The following is an 18,849-nucleotide window of genomic DNA, read 5'->3' on the forward strand; positions in this document are numbered from 1 at the left end:
AAAAAAGAAGCAAAGACCTTCAGAAGAAAAATTGTGACTTCCACAAGTCTGGTTCATCCTTGGGACCAATTTCCAAAAGCCTGAAGGTGCTACGTTCATGTGTAACAAACAATAGTACGCAAGTATAAAACACCATGGGACCACGCATGCCGTCATCACCGCTCAGGAAGGAGAGACGCGTTCTGTCTCCTAGAGATGAACGTACTTTGGTGCGAAAAGTGAAATCAATCCCAGAACAACAGCAAAGGACCTTGTGAAAGATGCTGGAGGAAACAGGAACAAAAGTATCTATATCACAGTAAAACGGGACCTATATCGACATAACCTGAAAGCCCCGCTCAGCAAGGAAGAAGCCACTGCTCCAAAACCGCAATAAAAAGCCAGACTACAGTTTCCAACTGCACATGGGGACAAGATTGACCTTTTTGGAGCAATGTCATTTGGTCTGATGAAGCGAAAATAGAACTGTTTGGCCATAATGACCAATCATTATGTTTGGAGGAAAGGGGGGAGGCTTGCAAGCCGAAGACAACCATCCCAACCATGAAGCACGCAGGTGGAAGCATCATGTTGTGGGTGTGCTTTGCTGCAGGAGGGACTGGTGCACTTCACAAAATAGATGGCATCATGAAGAGGGAAAATTATGTGGATTTACTGAAGCAACATCTCAAGACATCAGTCAGGAAGTTAAAGCTTGGTCGCAAATGGACAATGACCCCAAGCATACTTCCAAAGTTGTGACAAAATGGCTTAAGGACAACAAAGTCAAGGTATTGGAGTGGCCATCACAAAGCCCTGACGTCAATCCTATAGAAAATTTGTGGGCAGAACTGAAAAAGCGTGTGCGAGCAAGGAGGSCTACAAACCTGACTCAGTTASACCAGCTCTGTCAYGAGGAARGGGCCAKAATTCACCCAACTTATTGTGGGAGGCTTGTGGAAGGCTACCCGAAACGTTTGACCCAAGTCAAACAATTTAAAGGCAATGCTAGCAAATACTAATTGAGTGTATGTAAACTTCTGACCCACTGGGAATGTGAAGAAAGAAATAAGAGCTGAAATAAATCACTCTACTATTACTCTGACATTTCACTTCTTTAAAATAAAGTGGTGATCCTAACTAACCTAAGACAGGGAATTATTACTAGGATTACATGTCAGGAATTGTGAAAAACTGAGTTTAAATGCATTTGGCTAAGGTGTATGTAAACTTCCGACTTCAACTGTACATCCAACATGTGAATTAGTCAGACGATGTGTTCGTGACCACAGGGTGAAATAACTGAGGACTGAAATGTTATACTTGTGTAACATTGTACATTTTCAGTAAAGTTACTTTAAAAAGGGACATTTGCTTAGTTAATGTTTTACAGTTAATATTTCAGGAAATTAAGTTATTTATGGAGCTTGGCCCATTGACAGAACGTCCTTGGGCTGGTTAACAGGAAGACATTGTGGAGACTAGACAGACAGTCATTTACAATTATCTATTCAATCACTCATACAGATGGGCAGACGTGCGCACACACAAACATTCAGGGAGGTTCCATATCAGACTCGTATATATTCCAGTGTACAGTATTGGGGCTAAWGGTTGCTACTCTGTATGTCAGGAGTGCGTATCTGACAGTTGAGATGATTGCCAGTCCCAGTAGTAAAGTGGATATGTTGCAATGCATGTTGGGATGACAGTGGTTGATGTTGCATGACTGGGGAGAGTCCGAGCAAGTCCAGACCTGAGTCTAATAAAAAGGCATGTGTGATTAGAAGTTTGACATTTGATAGTATCAAACCTGCTATTACACCGTAACAAACACCTTGCATAGCTTTTCATGTACTGTTATAAGCTCAACAAAAAAAAGGAACGTCCTCTCACTGTCAACTGCCCTTTATTTTCAGCAAACTTAACATGTGGAAATATTTGTATGAACATAACAAGATTCAACACCTGAGACAAACTGAACAAGTTCCACAGACATGTGACTAACAGAAATTGAATACTGTGTCCCAAACAAAGGGGGGGTCAAAATCAAAAGTAACAGTCAGTATCTGGTGTGGCCACCAGCTGCATTTAGTACTGCAGTGCATCTCCTCTTCATGGACTACACCAGATTTCCCAGTTCTTGCTGTGAGATGTTACCCCACTCTTCTACCAAGGCACCTGCAAGTTCCCGGACATTTCTGGGGGGAATGGCCCTAGCCCTCACCCTCCGAACCAACAGGTCCCAGATGTGCTCAATGGGATTGAGATCCGGGCTCTTCGCTGGCAATGGCAGAACACTCACATTCCTGTCTTGCAGGAATTCACGCACAGAACGAGCAGTATGGCTGGTGGCATTGTCATGCTGGAGGGTCATGTCAGGATGAGCCTGCAGGAAGGGTATCACATGAGGGAGGATGTCTTCCTTGTAACGCACAGTGTTGAGATTGCCTGCAATGACAACAAGCTCAGTCCGATGATGCTGTGACACACCGCCCCAGACCATGATGGACCCTCCACCTCCAAATCGATCCCGCTCCAGAGTACAGGCCTCAATGTAACGCTCATTCCTTCGACGATAAACGCGAATCCGACCATCACCCCTGGTGAGACAAAACCGCGACTCGTCAGTGAAGAGGCACATCTTGCCAGTTCTGTCTGGTCCAGCGACGGTGGGTTTGTGCCCATAGGCAACGTAGTTGCAGGTTATGTCTGGTGAGAACCTGCCTTACAACAGGCCTACAAGCCCTCAGTCCAGCCTCTCCTCAGCCTATGCGGACCAGTCTGAGCACTGGATGAGGGATTGGTGCGTTCCTGGTGTAACTCGGGCAGTTGTTGTTGCCATCCTGTACCTGTCCCGCAGGTGTGATGTTCGGATGTGCCGCATCCTGGTGCAGGTGTTGTTAGCACGTGGTCTGCCACTGCGGAGGATGATCCAGCTGTCCGTCCTGTCTCCCTGTAGCGCTGTCTTAGGGTCTCACAGTACGGACATTGCAATTTATTGCCTGGCCAACATCTGCAGTCCTCATGCCTCCTTGCAGCATGCCTAAGGCACGTTCACGACGCAGATGAGCAGGGGCATCTTTCTTTTGCGTGTGTTTTTTCAGAGTCCAGCAGAAGGGCCTCTTTAGTGTCCTAAATGTTCATAACTGTGACCTTAATTGCCTACCGTTCTGAAAGCTGTTAGTGGTCTTAACGACCGTTCCACAGGTACATGTTCATTAATTGTTTTGGTTTCATGATGAAACAAGGCATGGGAAACAGCGTTTAAAAGACCCTTTTACAATGAAAGATCGTGAAGCTATTTGGATTTTGACTAATTTATCTTTGAAAGACAGGGACCCTGAAAAAGCGGGACGTTTTTTTGTGTCTGCTGAGTTTATTACAGAATACGCTCTGTGCTATACTATCCAATGCATGAAGGTCTCTGAGTACGTGTAAGTCAAGTTGTATTTGTTTTTGTTTGGCAAGATCTGTGCGTGTATGTGTCTGTGTTAACGCTGGTTTAGTCCTCTCTCATTCAGACCACAGCCTGCCTGCTATGAGGCCCATCTGGGTCCCCATATGGTCACCCTCAGAGAACCAGTTGTGGTGTGTGTGTGTGTTCCTCATCAAGTGAAAAGTCTACGCACTTACTAATACAAGATCAACAATGGTGAACACGTCAGATCGATCCACGACAAACAACGGCACACAGAAATCAAAACCAATTCATTCATTTATAAAAGGTCTCAAATTATCAAAATGACTGACTGGTTAATGTAGCATGGAATATGCAGCATTGTTAGGCCCACAAAACCCACAAAAGCAGATTAGTGCAAACTGCAAACCACTGAGTGAATATTAATCAGCATGGTTTGAGATGATTACAGGAAATACAAAACAGACTTTTTAGAATCTTCATGTTAATCTAAATAGATAAAAATCACAATGAGGCAAGCGGATTGGTAAGAAGCTGCCGGAAGGTGATGTTACCTGGTCCTGAAAGCAGCCCAGTAGCCAGTCACAGGCTAGGGCCTGAGGAACCGAAAGATTTAAACTACATACTGGGGACTCATTTATCTGTCACACACAGGAGGAACCAATGTACAGCGGGGTTCAATGGCATGTTACACAAGGGAACAAAATGTACAGAAATGTACGTATAGGCCCAATATACTAGTAGTACTGTATGTTAAATTGCTTCATGCTGTAGCATCATTGAATTAGTTTGAGACAAACAGTACGTTTAAATTGTGCACATAGGGCGAATACAAGAGCAAAGTAGATATTCCTATACATAGTGTGTAGCCGTGGAGGCTGCTGAGGGGAGGACGGCTCATAATAATGGCTGGAACGGAGCAAATGGAATGGCATCAAACACATGGAAAACATGTGTTTGATACCATTCCGCTAATTCCGCTCAAGCCATTACCACAAGCATGGCCTCCCAAATGAAGGTGCCGCCAACCTTCTGTGGTGTGTAGGTTACTATGCGGGSCATCTCCTCTGTGCTGAGGACCCGGCATTGACTCGGCACTGTGGGTTAGCATAGCACACCCGCTAATGCTAAGCTACAACGCTAACCAGTTGATTAAGCTAATGTGCTAGCAGTCTGCATCGGCAAACATGCTAAGCTAATATGCTAGCAGGTTGGATGGGGCTAACAAGKTAATAGGCGAGCTGGTTTGGAGGGTTGCACAGCCCAGGAGAATATGTACAAGTCGGTATGCATGCAGAAGGTGTGTTTACCTGAGAACCACCAGCGACGGGGATGACGCAGGTGAGGAGGTTTCCGATCACTGTTTCCAAGGGAACACTGAGGCTGTCCACGTGCACGGTGTAGATGAGCCCCAAACAGTTCTGCACAGGGGAGGCACCCAGTCAGAAGACAAGAACAACCTTTCCTTGACTTGTAGTGAAATGACAAATGAGGTTTGTGGGTGAATAACACATACTTAAAACAAAATACAGCCAAATCAAGCCTAGATTTGTCTCAAACACACTTCGTAGTAACAAGAAACAGAGATGAGAAGTGCAATGGGAGTATCGGACAGGGACATGCAGTATTGGTTTGAGGTGCGTTGTACCCTGAAGACCTCTGTGTGGTCCAGACGGGACACCAGCACCAGGCTCTTGGGGGCAAAGACCTGGGCCGGCTGGACCAGCCCTGGGACTTCGTCCTCATCCACCTCACTGGCCTCAGCTTTCTGTAGCTACACACACAGAAAGAGACAGAATATCATACAGTGTACAGAACGTAGCCTACCTTGTGCAAATGTTCTATAGATGTATCATTAAAGATCAAATGTCATATCAGACGTCACGTACTGCTTGGAACATTTATACATCGTTATCTGTTTCTCATWTGATCAGATCGTCTCATTTCCACAACTTTGTTGGCAGCGTAAAATGTAGGGATAAACACTTGCTATACAGTACAGCTATAAGGATACTGTTATTGGTTCATAATGACATTGGCTCAGTGTGTGAGGAGTAGTGTGGCCAGGGGGAATCTTCTCTTTCTCCTCCAGTCTCTCACCTGTGGGTTGTCCAGGCCCTCCCAGAACGTGAAACAGGCACAGTAGTGACGTTCTGAGTTGATGTCGGTCAGAACCGACACAAAGAACGACGGACGCTCCCTCTCTGGAACTAACTGCCATCCGTTAGGCTGACAGAACTGAGAGAGAAAAGGAGATGGTGAGAAAGAGGAGGAGGGAGAGAGTGAGATCGACAGAAAATGAGTCAATGGGCGCAGGGGTCGAGAAAGAAGGGAAGYAGGAGGGAAAAGGGAATGAGGTGAAAGGGATAGAAGGAGAGGAGGGAGAGATAGATGAGGAAGCACGAGAGAGAGCGATGACGGGAGAGGAACATACAGTATTAGTGGGCCGTAACCCAGTGTGGTATGTCACATGTCCCTACTCTGCATCTCTGTGACTCACCTCTGATCTCTAGCCTATCATTTAGTTATTTTCCACTGCTAGGCTACACCAAGTTAAGAAAACGTTCCACGTGTCAGAAATGATTAACCTTACACCCTTATTTTGGATCGGGGTGAGAAATAGGCTAGAAGCAAACCAAGGAATAACCATTGTTCTGTAGGCATTCATCTTGTAAAACAATGAACATTTAGGAATTCTTCAATACTGACTCGAGCAAAACATATTATAATGAGGTAATCAATACTGGAATAAGGGTTATTTGGGAGACATTAAATACACATTAACAGTAAATGATTCAGGGTTATGTTGATCCCTTCACGATGCAGCCTTTCAGGTACGGATGATGCATGTAGCATCGGGTAAAAATGTAGGCTATTGTGCATTTGTTTGTGTGTGAGTTATGTTAGTTACATACCAGTTCGATGCCTTGTGGAAAAGGATTGTCCTCCCAGTCTTTCTCAGGAAAGCGCTGGAGAATGTGACCTTGGCCCTCACTGCCCCCTAGAAAAAGAGAGAGGAAATAGGGTGACAAAGGTCAGGTCGGAACTCTTGATCAGAGAGCTGAGTTATCTGTCAGGGCCTAGTCCACTACTGTAGGGCTGGGGATTGCCAGGGACCTCACCATACGATATTATTACAATACTTAGGTGCCGGTACGATATGTATTGCGATTCTCACAATGCTATATGTATTGCAATTCGATACTGCGACTTCATGTTCCAAACATATTTCTCACTATATTGCTGCACAGAGACAAGAGCGCATGAGATGAGTTGGAAACTAAAGTGCTGAAAATATTTTAACTCACTGTACCTCTCTAGGGTACGTGAGACGTTAGCGTCCCACCTCTACAACAGCCAATGAAACTGCAGGGCCAAATTCAAATACAGAAATACTCATTATAAAAATTCAGAAAACAAAACATATTTTACATAGGTTTAAAGATTAAAACTTCTTGTGAATCCAACCACGGTGTCAGATTTAAAAAAGGCTTTACAGCGAAAGCATACATTACGATTATTTGATAACATAGCCCAGTAGACAAATCATTACAAACAGTAACCAGCCAAGTAGAAGAGTTACACAAGTCAGAAATAGAGATAAAATTAATCCCTTACCTTTGATGATCTTCATATGGTTGCACTCAGAAGACATTCATTTACTCAATAAATGTTCCTTTTGTTCAATAAAGTCTCGCTATATACAAAAACCTCAGTTTTGTTTGCGTGTTTTCTTCAGTAATCCACAGGCTCAAACGCAGTCACAACAGGCAGACAAAAAATCCAAATTGTATCCGTAAAGTTCATAGAAACATGTCAAACGATGTTTATATTCAATCCTCAGGTTGTTTTTAGCCTAAATAATCGATAATATTTCAACCGGACAATAACGTTGTCAATATAAAAGGTAAACATGAAAGGCACTCTCTCGGTCGCGAGCATGAAAAAAGCACTGTGACAGGGCAGGGTCCACTCATTCAGACTGCTCTTACTCCCTCATTTTTCAGAATACAAGCCTGAAACAATTTCTAAAGACTGTTGACATCTAGTGGAAGGCATAGGAACTGCAATTTGAGTCCTAAGTCAATGGATACTGTAATGGCATTGAATAGAATACTACAAAACAAAATCCTACTTCTTGAATGGATTTTTCTCAGGTTTTCGCCTGCCAAATCAGTTCTGTTATACTCACAGACACTATTTTAAACTTTGGAAACTTTGGAGTGTTTTCTATTCAAATCTACCAGTTATATGCATATCATATCTTCTGYGCCCGAGAAGCAGGCAGTTTAATTTGGGCATGCRTTTCATCCAAAATTCCGAATGCTGCCCCCTACCCTAGAGATGTAAAACATTTAAAATAAAATAATAATAATAAAAAATTAAAGAGGCGGTACCCTGGCGCCGCTACAGCCGATTAGCGCTAATGCTTATTTTTACAAATTGATACTTCGAGTCAGCTATAGTCCACTGATTTGACAAGCACCTATACACACACACACACCCACCCACAAATACACACACACACATATTTACTCTACTTTGTTCATGTGTTTCAGTTAATGTCATGACCAAAAACACACACTGTTCTAAATGTCATAACCCTCTGAAGTCATCAGTGGTGTTATGTGGACTGTGTCATGTGCATTCCATAGGAAGTGCACCCCTATTGATAAAACTAACACAAATGTATGGTTGTATTGGACATGAGACATGCACTTCTGTCTCTCTCCTAGTTGGGCAGGATATCAACCCTGATAACATGATCCTTAACCCATTAGATATTAATGAAGCGAATGGGAAATATGATTGTGTTGATTCAGATTTAAATTCCTGAAATTTACCAGAAGTGGCTAATACAGGTATACTTCATACTGATATTTCTGACTACTTTCCAATTTTCCACTTCTCGTTGGCAACTGGAAATGAACAGATGGGAATGATTAGAAGCATTACATGTAGAATATTTAACTCAAGTAATTGTGAGCGCTTTAAGATGTTGATTGATGATATTTCATAGGAAAATGTTTATAAATCAGGCCGATGTGGAGTCTGCTTACCAGACGTTTCTCACATCTTTCATTTCACCACTGCTTTCCCTTAGTTAAACCACGTAAGAGAGCAGCAGAATGGTTGTAATACGAAGGTTTCCAGAACCTGTCTCAAAATCCTCAGTAAAAAAAAAAAAACTTAGTTGTATAAAAAGTTTCACACAAATCCCTCCCCTGAATTCTGCAAATTACAAAAAGTATATGAACAAATGTACTCACCTACTTTAGATATCCCCCCAAAATATATATTTTACTAACAAATTCCAAGAATCCTTAAATAATATTTAGTCAACTTGGAAAATCATCAATCAACTGTTGAATAAGAAAAAGGCATCTACAACTATCCCATCTAAATGTATTGTTGGAAATAAGACCTATAGTTATTCTGATGTTATTTCATGTTACTTGAATCACTTTGTGAATGTGGGTGCCTCTTTGGTGAAATCCATGTCTTCCTTGATCACTGAGGCTCCAACTTATACCTTCACCAAATCTACGCAAACTGGTATTGTTCCTAAAGATTTGATAATTGGCTAAGTTTTCCCACTCTATAAATCTGGGGATCCAAGATCTTTTACAAATTATCACCCAAAATCCTAGAAAAATTGGTGTATAAGAGAATGTTGAAACATTTCAAATCAACACTGTATTCTATATGAGGATCAATATGGTTTTCGTAAAAACTATTCCAAAGATATGTCTCTTCTGCATCTTGTGGATAAAATATTTACAGCCCTTAACAATTAACAGGCTCGTCATCTTTCTAGATTTAGCCAAAGCATTTGACATGGTTGATCATGAAAAATTACTTCCTAAATTGCATTARATTTTTCATGATTATACATATAATTGGTTATATAGTTATGTTTATGATCGAGAATAATTTGTTTACGCAAATAGCTGTGCATCTCCCAGMGCCAAGATATCCTGTGGTGTCACACAGGGTTTGAAAATTGGACCTTTGTTATTCCTAATCTATATTAATGACCTTGCTGATGTGTCTTCTACCGTACTTCCCATTCTCTTCACTGGTGATACCAATTTGATTTTATCACATAAGAARTTTGATTCAATAATTCATGAAGCCAACTCAGGCACGGCAACATTTCCTGAATGGTTCCAGATAATTTGTTTATCTTTAAATGTAAAAAAATATTATTATTTTTTAAATCTAACTTTATAGTATTCACTATTAAGAATAAGAAATCTTGTATAAAGAAAATGTATACAATAATTTTAAAAAGCCAGAATCTCAATTGGTGGGAATGAAATGGAATAAGTTACATCCACTAGATACCTCAGTTCTAATTGATGAAAAGTTATCCTGAAAGATCATATTCAATTTGTCTACAGCAAAGTGATGAAATCTGTTGGGATCATCAGAATTGCTTCCTACCTCTTTACTATAGCTTAATTTACCCAGATCTAATTTACTGTAATATTGTCTGGGCCAGTATTTAATAGGGATGCACAACATAAAATCGGTGAGCGTATTGGAATAGGCTGATATTAGATAAAAATGCCAACGTCGGCATCGGCCCGATGTCTAGTTTAACTCCGATGTGCAAAACCGATGTCAAAGCTGACGTGCATACCTTTATAACGTAAGTAGATGACGTAATGATGCCACAAAAAAATACAGCGCTACACAGAACAAAAGCAGAAAAATACTAAACGCACACTTCCAACAACTAAACAAGTTCAAGTCGAGCAGTCATTTGAAAGAGTAAGAACATTTCAGCAAGACAACTCAAAGGCGAAATCCATTAACGCCAAGATAATGGAATTCATTGCCCTTGACAATCAACCGTGCTCTGTCGTGGATGATGTTGGCTTTCGCCGACTGGTCGATCCCCGGGTAACACACTATTTTTCAGATGTTGCCCTACCGGAGTTACACAGRATTGTTGAAACACACATCCACATCTATTAGCGTCACGACTGACATTGGACCAGCGATGTCAGCCCCATGAGCATTATGAGTCAACGAGGATTTGGCACCAATAGAGATGGCAGCTTCAGTTCTAGTCCGTAGGAAACTGTGCAGTATTTTGTTTATGTATTATTTCTTAAATTGTTAAGAAATACTTCCCGACATACAGCAGGGAAGAACTATTGGATATCAGAGAGACGTCAACTTACCAGCACTACGACTAGGAATACGACATTCCCGAAGCGGATCCTTTGTCTGCACCTCCCAGGGCATTTGAACTGATTCCAGAGGCCGAACCAAAACAATGCCGCCAGAGAAGAGGGACCCGGAGCGATCTTCTAGTGAGGCTTCTGAGGCGCGCACACCACCCACCGCTTCAGAGTATATTACTRGCTAATGTCCAGTCCCTAGTTAACAAAGTCGATGAAATCAGGGCAAGAGTTGCTTTCCAAAGAGATGTCCGGGATTGTAACATACTCTGTTTCGCGGAAACATGGCTAGCTTGGGATAGGCTGTCGGAGTCGGTATAGCCAACGTGATTTTCAGTGCAACGCGCCGACAGGAATAAAAATCTCTCCGGTAAGAATAAGAATGGGGCTGTATGTTTAATGATAAACGAATAATGGTGTAATCGTAACAACATACAGGAACTCAAGTAATTTTGTTCACCTGACCTAGAATTCCTCACAATCAAATGCCGACCGTATTATCTCCCAAGAGAACTCTCCTTGGTTATTGTCACAGCCGTGTATATCCCCCCTCAAGCAAATACAAAGACGGCCCTCAAGGAACTTCACTGGACTTTATGCAAACTGGAAACCCTATATCCTGAGACTGCATTTATTGGAGCTGGGGATTTTAACAAAGCTAAAGTCTATCAGCATATCGAAGGTAGAACACGGACGAGTAACACACTCCACCATTGCTACTCTAACTTCTGCGAGGCCCTCCCCTGCAAGGCCCTCCCCCGCCCTCCATTTGGCAAATCTGACCATGACTCCATCTTGTTGCTCCCTTCCTATAGGCAGAAATTAAAACAGGAAGTGCCCGTGCTTAGGTCTCTCCAACGCTTGTCTGCCCAATCGGATTCCACGCTTCAAGATTGAAGCAATCACATGGACTGGGATTTGTTCCAGGTAGCCTCAGAGAACAACACTGACTTATATACTTGTAAGTCGCTCTGGATAAGAGCGTCTGCTAAATGACTTAAATGTAAATGTAAATGTATACGCTGACTCGGTGAGCGAGTTCATAAGGAAACGTATAGGAGATGTTGTACCCACTGACTATTAAAACCTTCCCTAACCAGAAACCGTGAATGGATGGCAGCATTCGCACTAAACTGAAAGCACGGTCCACCGCATTTAATCATGGCAAGGCGACTGGGAATATGGCCGAATACAAACAGTGTAGTTATTCCCTCCGTAAGGCAATCAATCAAACAATCAAAGTGTCAGTATAGAGACAAGGTCGAGTCGCAATTCAACAGCTCAAACACGAGACGTATGTGGCAGGGTCTACAGACAATCACGGATTACAAACAGAAAACCAGCTCTGTCGCGGACGTTGACGTCTTGCTTCCAGACAAACTAAACACCTTCTTTGCCCGCTTTGAGGCTAATACAGTGCCACCGACGCAACCCACTACCAAAGACTGTGGGCTCTCCTTCCCAGTGGCCGACGTGAGTAAAACATTTAAAAGTGTTAATCCTCTCAAGGCTGCCGGCCCAGAAGGCATCCCTAGCTGCATCCTCAGAGCACACGTAGACCAGCTGGCTGGTGTGTTTACGGACACATTCAATCAATCCCTATCCCAGGCCGCTGTCTCCACATGCTTCAAGCTGGCACCCATTGTTCCTGTTCCCAAGAAAGCAAAGGTAACTGAACTAAATGACTACCGCCCCGTTTGTGACCCTGGGTCTCAAACCCACCCTGTTCAATTGGGTCCTGGACTTCCTGACGGGCCACCCCCAGGTGGTGAAGTTAGGAAACAACATCTCTACTCCGCTGATCCTCAACACTGGGGCCCCACAAGTGTGCGTTCTCAGCCCCCTCCTGTACTCCCTGTTCACCCACGACTGCGTGGCATGCACACCTCCAACTCAATCATCAAGTTTACAGACAACAAAACAGTGGTAGGCCTGATTACCAACAACGACGAGACAGCCTACAGGGAGGTGGTGAGGGCTCTCGGAGTGTTGTGTCAGGAAAATAACCTATCACTCAATGTCAGCAAAATAAAAGAGATGATCGTGGACTTCAGGAAACAGCAAAGGGAGCACCCCCCTATCCACATCGACGGGACAGCAATAGAGAAGGTGGAAAGTTCCTCTGTGTACATATCACCAACAAACTGAAATGGTCCACGCACACAGACAGTGTGGTGAAGAAGGCGCAATAGTGCCTGTTCAACCTCAGGAGGCTGGGGGGGGYAAATGTGGCTTGTCACCGAAAACCCTCACTAACTATTACAGGTGCACAATTGAGAGCATCCTGTCGGGCTGTATCACCGCCTGGAACGGCAACTGCACCGCCCTCAACCACATGGCTTTCCAGAGGGTGGTGCGTTCTGCACAACGCATCACCGGGGGCAAACTACCTGCCCTACAGGACACCTACAGCACCTGATGTCACAGGAGGGCCAAAAATATCATTAAGGACAACCACCCGAGCCACTGCCTACCATCCAGAAGGCGAAGTCAGTACAGGTGCATCAAACCTGGGACCGAGAGATTGAAGAACAGCTTCTTTCTCAAGGCCATCAAATTGTTAAACAGCCATTACTAGCACAGAGAGGCGGCTGCCTACTTAGACTTGATATCATTGGCCACTTTAATAAATGGAACACTAGTCACTTTAATAACACCACTTTAAGAATGTTTACATATCTCGAATTACTCATCTCATGTATATACTGTATCCTACACTATGTATTCTATACTATTGCATCTTAGCCGCTCTGTCACTGCTCATCCATATATTTCTATATTCTCATCCCATTCCTTTACTAGATTGTGTGCATTTGGTTTTGTTGTGAAAATGTTGATATTACCTGTTAAATACTGCTGCACTGTCGGATCTAGAAGCATAAGCATTTCGCTACACCCACAACAAGATCTGCTAACCATGTGTATGTGACAAATAAAATTTGATTTTGAACTGAAGAAAGCCGTACTGCATGCTCAAAAATGTGCTGGTTCTCATACAGCTGCTGCCATTTCAATGGCATTTGAGAACATGTTTGAACCATGAACACTCCTAGTTCCATTCGAACAACTGACTCGAGAAATAAGCTCAACTGCGTCTGCAGCAGACGTGATACCCTCTGTCATGGCATTGAAATGCCTGCTCAATGAAACTGCCAACGCAGACCGTGGAGTTAAAACTTACAAAACTACTCGAGGCTGTGAACAAGCGATTCGGTGGCATTCTCTCTAAGCCTCTTTACTGTGTCGCCACCATGCTCGATGCTAGGTACAAGGAATGCTACTTCGATGCAGAAAAGAAACAGGGTTTACGTGAAATGTTACATACACAGCTGGACAAGATGGAAACGGACACAATGACAGTGCGCACCGAGGAAGAGATGCCACGGACAGACAGAGCTGAAACTTCACTGCTTGACATGCATGATGAAATCCTGGTTGAAAATGAAACGACTGAATAAATGAACAACGAAACAGCACAGCAAGTAAGTGAAAGGAATAGGTTTTGATTATGTTTTACTGGTAAATGGGGACATTCGTAAATGCATACAAAATTACTTTTTGGTCAGTGTGGTGTGGTGTGTGTGTGTATGTGCGTAACCTTCATTTAAGTAGTCAGTTAAAGAACAAATTCTTACAATGACAGCCTACCCCAACCAAACCCGGACGATGCTGGGCCAATTGTGCACCGCCCTATGGGACTCCCAATCACGGCCAGATGCGATACAGCCTTGATTCAAACCAGGGACTGTAGTGACGCCTCTTGCACGGAGACGCAGTGTCTTAGACCACTGCGTCCATGCACTAGAATGCTTAAAAAGGCAGCAAAAAAAATTAATATTGGTAATCTGTATCGTTTTTTTTGGCATGGAAAATATTGGATATCGGTATCGGCCAAAAATGTAATATCTGTGCATCCCTAGTATTTACATTTTAGTCATTTAGCAGACGCTCTTATCCAGAGCAGTAGTGAGTGGATACATTTTCATATTTCTTTCCGTACTGGTACCCACAACCCTGCCGTTGTAAGCGCCATGCTCTACCAACTGAGCCACACGGGACTGTACATATGCCTCATATCTACACAAATTACTCATCATACAAAATACATTTCCAAGACTAGCCACCTCCTCTAATTACCTGGCTCCATCCACCGGTTGACCAACCAGTGCCCCCACACAGTGGCTAACTGGGCTATCTGCATTGTGTCCCACCCACCAACCCCTCTTTTACACTACTGCTACTCTCTGTTCATCATATATGCATAGTCACTTTAACCATATCTACATGTACATACTACCTCAATCAGGCTGACTAACCAGTGTCTGTATGCAACCTCGCTACTTTTATAGCCTGACTACTGTATATAGCCTGTCTTTTTACTGTTGTTTAATTTCTTTACTTACCTATTGTTCACCTAATACCTTTTTTGCACTATTGTTTAGAGCCTGTAAGTAAGCATTTCACTGTAAGGTCTACTTGTTGTATTCAGCGCACGTGACAAATAAACTTTGATTTGATCTGCACRTTTGTTTAACTTCACTAGGGTAGGGGGCAGCATTCGGAATTTTGGATGAAAAGCGTGCCCAAATTAAACTGCCTGCTACCCAGCCATAAAAGCTAGAATATGCATATAATTAGTATATTTGCATACAAAACACTCTGACGTTTCTAAAACGTTTGAATGATGTCTGAGTTTAACAGAACTCATATGGCAGGCAAAAACCTGAGAAAAAATCCAACCAGGAAGTGGGAAATCTGAGGTCTGTAGGTTTTCAAGTCATTGCCTATCGAATATACAGTGTCTATGGGGTCATATTGCACTTCCTAAGGCTTCCACTAGATGTCAACAGTCTTTAGAACCTTGTTTGATGCTTCTACTGTGAAGGAGGGGGGAATGGGAGCTGAATGAGTCAGAGGTCTGCCAGAGTGGCATGAGCTGACCATGCGCATTCACGTGAGAGTTAGCTTGCGTTCCGTTGCATTTCTACAGACAAAGGAATTCTCCGGTTGGAACATTATTGAAGATTTATGATAAAAACATCCTAAAGATAGAAACTATCCTTCGTTTGACATGTTTCTACGAACTGTAATATGACTTTCCGTCTGAACTTTCGCATGGACTTGCCCGCGCCTCCTGAGTTTGGATTGTGTACTAAACGCGCGAACAAAAAGGAGGTATTTGGACATAAATGATGGACTTTATCGAACAAATCAAACATTTATTGTGGAACTGGGATTCCTGGGAGTGCATTCTGATGAAGATCATCAAAGGTAAGTGAATATTTATAATGCTATTTCTCGCTTCTGTTGACTCCACAACATMGCGGATATCTGTATGGCTTGGTTTTGTGTCTGAGCGCTGTACTCAGATTACTGCATGGTGTGCTTTTTTCGCAAAGTTTTTWAAAAATCTGACACAGCAGTTGCATTAAGGAGAAGTGGATCTAAAATTCCATGCATAACAGTTGTATCTTTCAGCAATATTTATTTTGAGTATTTCTGTAAATTGATGTGGCTCTCTGCAAAATCACCGGATGTTTTGGAACTACTGAACATAACGCGCCAATGTAAACTCTTGATTTTTTTATATAAATATGAACTTTACCGAACAAAACATACATGTATTGTGTAACATGAAGTCCTATGAGTGTCATCTGATGAAGATCAAAGGTTAGTGATTCATTTTATCTCTATTTCTGCTTTTTGTGACTCCTCTCTTTGGCTGGAAAAATAGCTGTGTTTTTTTGTGAATAGGTGCTGACCTAACATAATCGTTTGGTGTGCTGTCGTCGTAAAGCCTTTTTGAAATCGGACACTGTGGCTGGATTTACAACAAGTGTATCTTTAAAATGGTGTAAAATACTTGTATGTTTGAGGAATATTAATTATGGGATTTCTGTTGTTTTGAATTTGGCGCCCTGCAGTTTCCCTGGCTGTTGACGAGGTGGGACGCACATACCCTAGTGAGGTTAAGAAACTCATACCTCCCAGACAATTTACCGAAACCCTTCAATGGATTCTGCCAGGTTAATTCTGAAATCCATCTATATAGCAAGACACTGCGATAACCTTCACCCTCCCAACTGTCACACCTCACATAGCCAATTCTCTATCAGATACAGAGGAACCATACTCTGGAATTCTTATCTTCACATTGCCAAAACATCATCATCCCTCAATAACTTCAAGGCAAGACTGGGGATGAACCAAACTACTCAGTAATCTCCTCCATATAGCCCAACTCTCACACACACACACATTTAAACAAAACATATACTGTTTATAATGTTTTGTGATTGCTGATCAGTTCATTTGTACATTTACGATTAGTGGGTTTTGTTATCTGTTTTAACAAACCTTTTTTATTTTTGTACTTGTTTTTGTTTTGTATATAGTTTGTTTGTGGTGTGGTTTTTACAGTATATAAGGCCCTTGGGCTTCCAACCACACTACACAGTTTATATATTTATATCTGTTTTGTTGTTGTTWATCACTTATTTTCTTTGGTGCAAATAAATTAATCCAAAAAGTATCGTGATATGTAACTATCGATCCCCCCCATCACGACTTTACTGTCAGTTTGTTGTAAAGAAAAAGATGAGCTCAATGCCACAAACTGTTACTTCATGACACAGTTATTGTTGACACGGTGGTTTAGGTACCCCCAGTCTAAGGGCTCAGACACACCAACAGCGTTTGCTGGCCGAGAGTGCTTCACCTCTGCATGTAATTTGCAAATTGAGCGTGCACAGATTTCACATGTACTSTAGATTCACATGAACATTTCGGCAGACATCTGAAGCGGGTGTTCCCTTAAACAAAGCGCGCTGAACGATCGGCAGACGAACGCTGGATCCACATTCGTGTAACGTGTGCGAGCCTTAATCCTGGCCTTGAGGGATCATGACCCAGAAGGGACTGGCCTTGATCCAGGCTGCCTCACTAATAGGCAAACACTTTCTTGGCACAACGCTCTTGCGATTATTCCCAAACACAGTATGATTTCTCTTCAGATTTCAGCTAAGACGTCAGTGCTGCTTGTCTTAGCGGAATGACAAAAGCCTTCTTATGTAACCTCTACAAATCACTATGTTAACCATCATTTGAGCTTCTCTGTCCAGACAGTCGTCTTCACACAGAATTCACTTTGTCACAGCATGAGACGAGTCACTGAAAGAGACATTATTCCCAAAGTAAAGAAGGAAGAGAGACTTTGTGGTTGAATGCTGCGTCAGTCAGAGAGAATAATTTATCCCGGGGAACAAAACCAAGAGCCCGGTAAGCCCAGTCACAATACAAACAACAACTATAGGGCAGGCAGCTCCCAAAACCAAACACACAGATGGGAAGGAAATAGCCTACTCATCGTCTCTTCTGCACGCTCTCCTTCTCCCCTTCACACATCTCCTCTTACTCATCTCACCTTTGCTACCATCCCCGTCTCGCTCTCCCTTTCTCATGAGACACTGTGTTCCGTTCAMTAGACCAGCTGTCCTTCATTCCTGACCACTTAAAAACGTTCTGGTGTCAAAAACACGATGACCAGTCAAACACAGAGCTGCAGGAATGCAGGCAGCCAGCCTTTCATATTACATGTACTCTCTCATTCGTTTAAAACACCACTCAAGTTATTTCTAAACAGACATGAGCAGCGGGAAGGGACCGGGAAGGAATTTACATTTTCAACTTTATCGCACTGCTGTTTATTAATTTAGACCTACTTCGTGCTACATTAAGTGATGTGCAGGCAGCATAAAAGTGAGGGGATGGCTAGTGGTAGATTATCAATAGTACCTCTGGCTAAATTATCCATACTAGAATACCACTTACAATTGCATYTACAATACATTCCTTCATTTCAAGTAGTATGCTAGTGTGGACATTGGAACGTATTGTTTCAGTGGCAGCCAGGTGGTGGTGGTGTGTTTTCTACATGTACTCAGAGGACCTCCTCTGTGGTGGACTGTAAACTGTGACAGAAGAGAGGAGCTCATAACTTCCTTAAGGTTTGGCTCTGAACTTCAGCATGTAGCACAGGTAGGTGTGTGTGTGTGTGTGTGCAAGTAGTATGCTAGTGTGGACATTGGAACGTATTGTTTCAGTGGCAGCCAGGTGGTGGTGGTGTGTTTTCTACATGTACTCAGAGGACCTCCTCTGTGGTGGACTGTAAACTGTGACAGAAGAGAGGAGCTCATAACTTCCTTAAGGTTTGGCTCTGAACTTCAGCATGTAGCACAGGTAGGTGTGTGTGTGTGT

The 18,849-nt window shown here is 42.7% G+C and overlaps 1 protein-coding gene across 1 annotated transcript in view; it reads right to left on the bottom strand.

The window, feature by feature from the left end:
* The window catches only part of sbf1 (SET binding factor 1), a 78,297-nt gene that overhangs the window by 36,418 nt on the left and 23,030 nt on the right, over positions 1 to 18,849 (bottom strand). The window contains 5 exon segments of the mRNA XM_070434212.1: positions 3,955 to 4,041; positions 4,711 to 4,821; positions 5,049 to 5,174; positions 5,501 to 5,638; positions 6,316 to 6,401. Of these exon segments, the coding sequence (XP_070290313.1) occupies positions 3,955 to 4,041; positions 4,711 to 4,821; positions 5,049 to 5,174; positions 5,501 to 5,638; positions 6,316 to 6,401 (548 nt within the window).

The sequence above is a fragment of the Salvelinus sp. IW2-2015 genome, linkage group LG3, assembly GCF_002910315.2.
Source record: "Salvelinus sp. IW2-2015 linkage group LG3, ASM291031v2, whole genome shotgun sequence".
NCBI lineage: Eukaryota > Metazoa > Chordata > Actinopteri > Salmoniformes > Salmonidae > Salvelinus > Salvelinus sp. IW2-2015.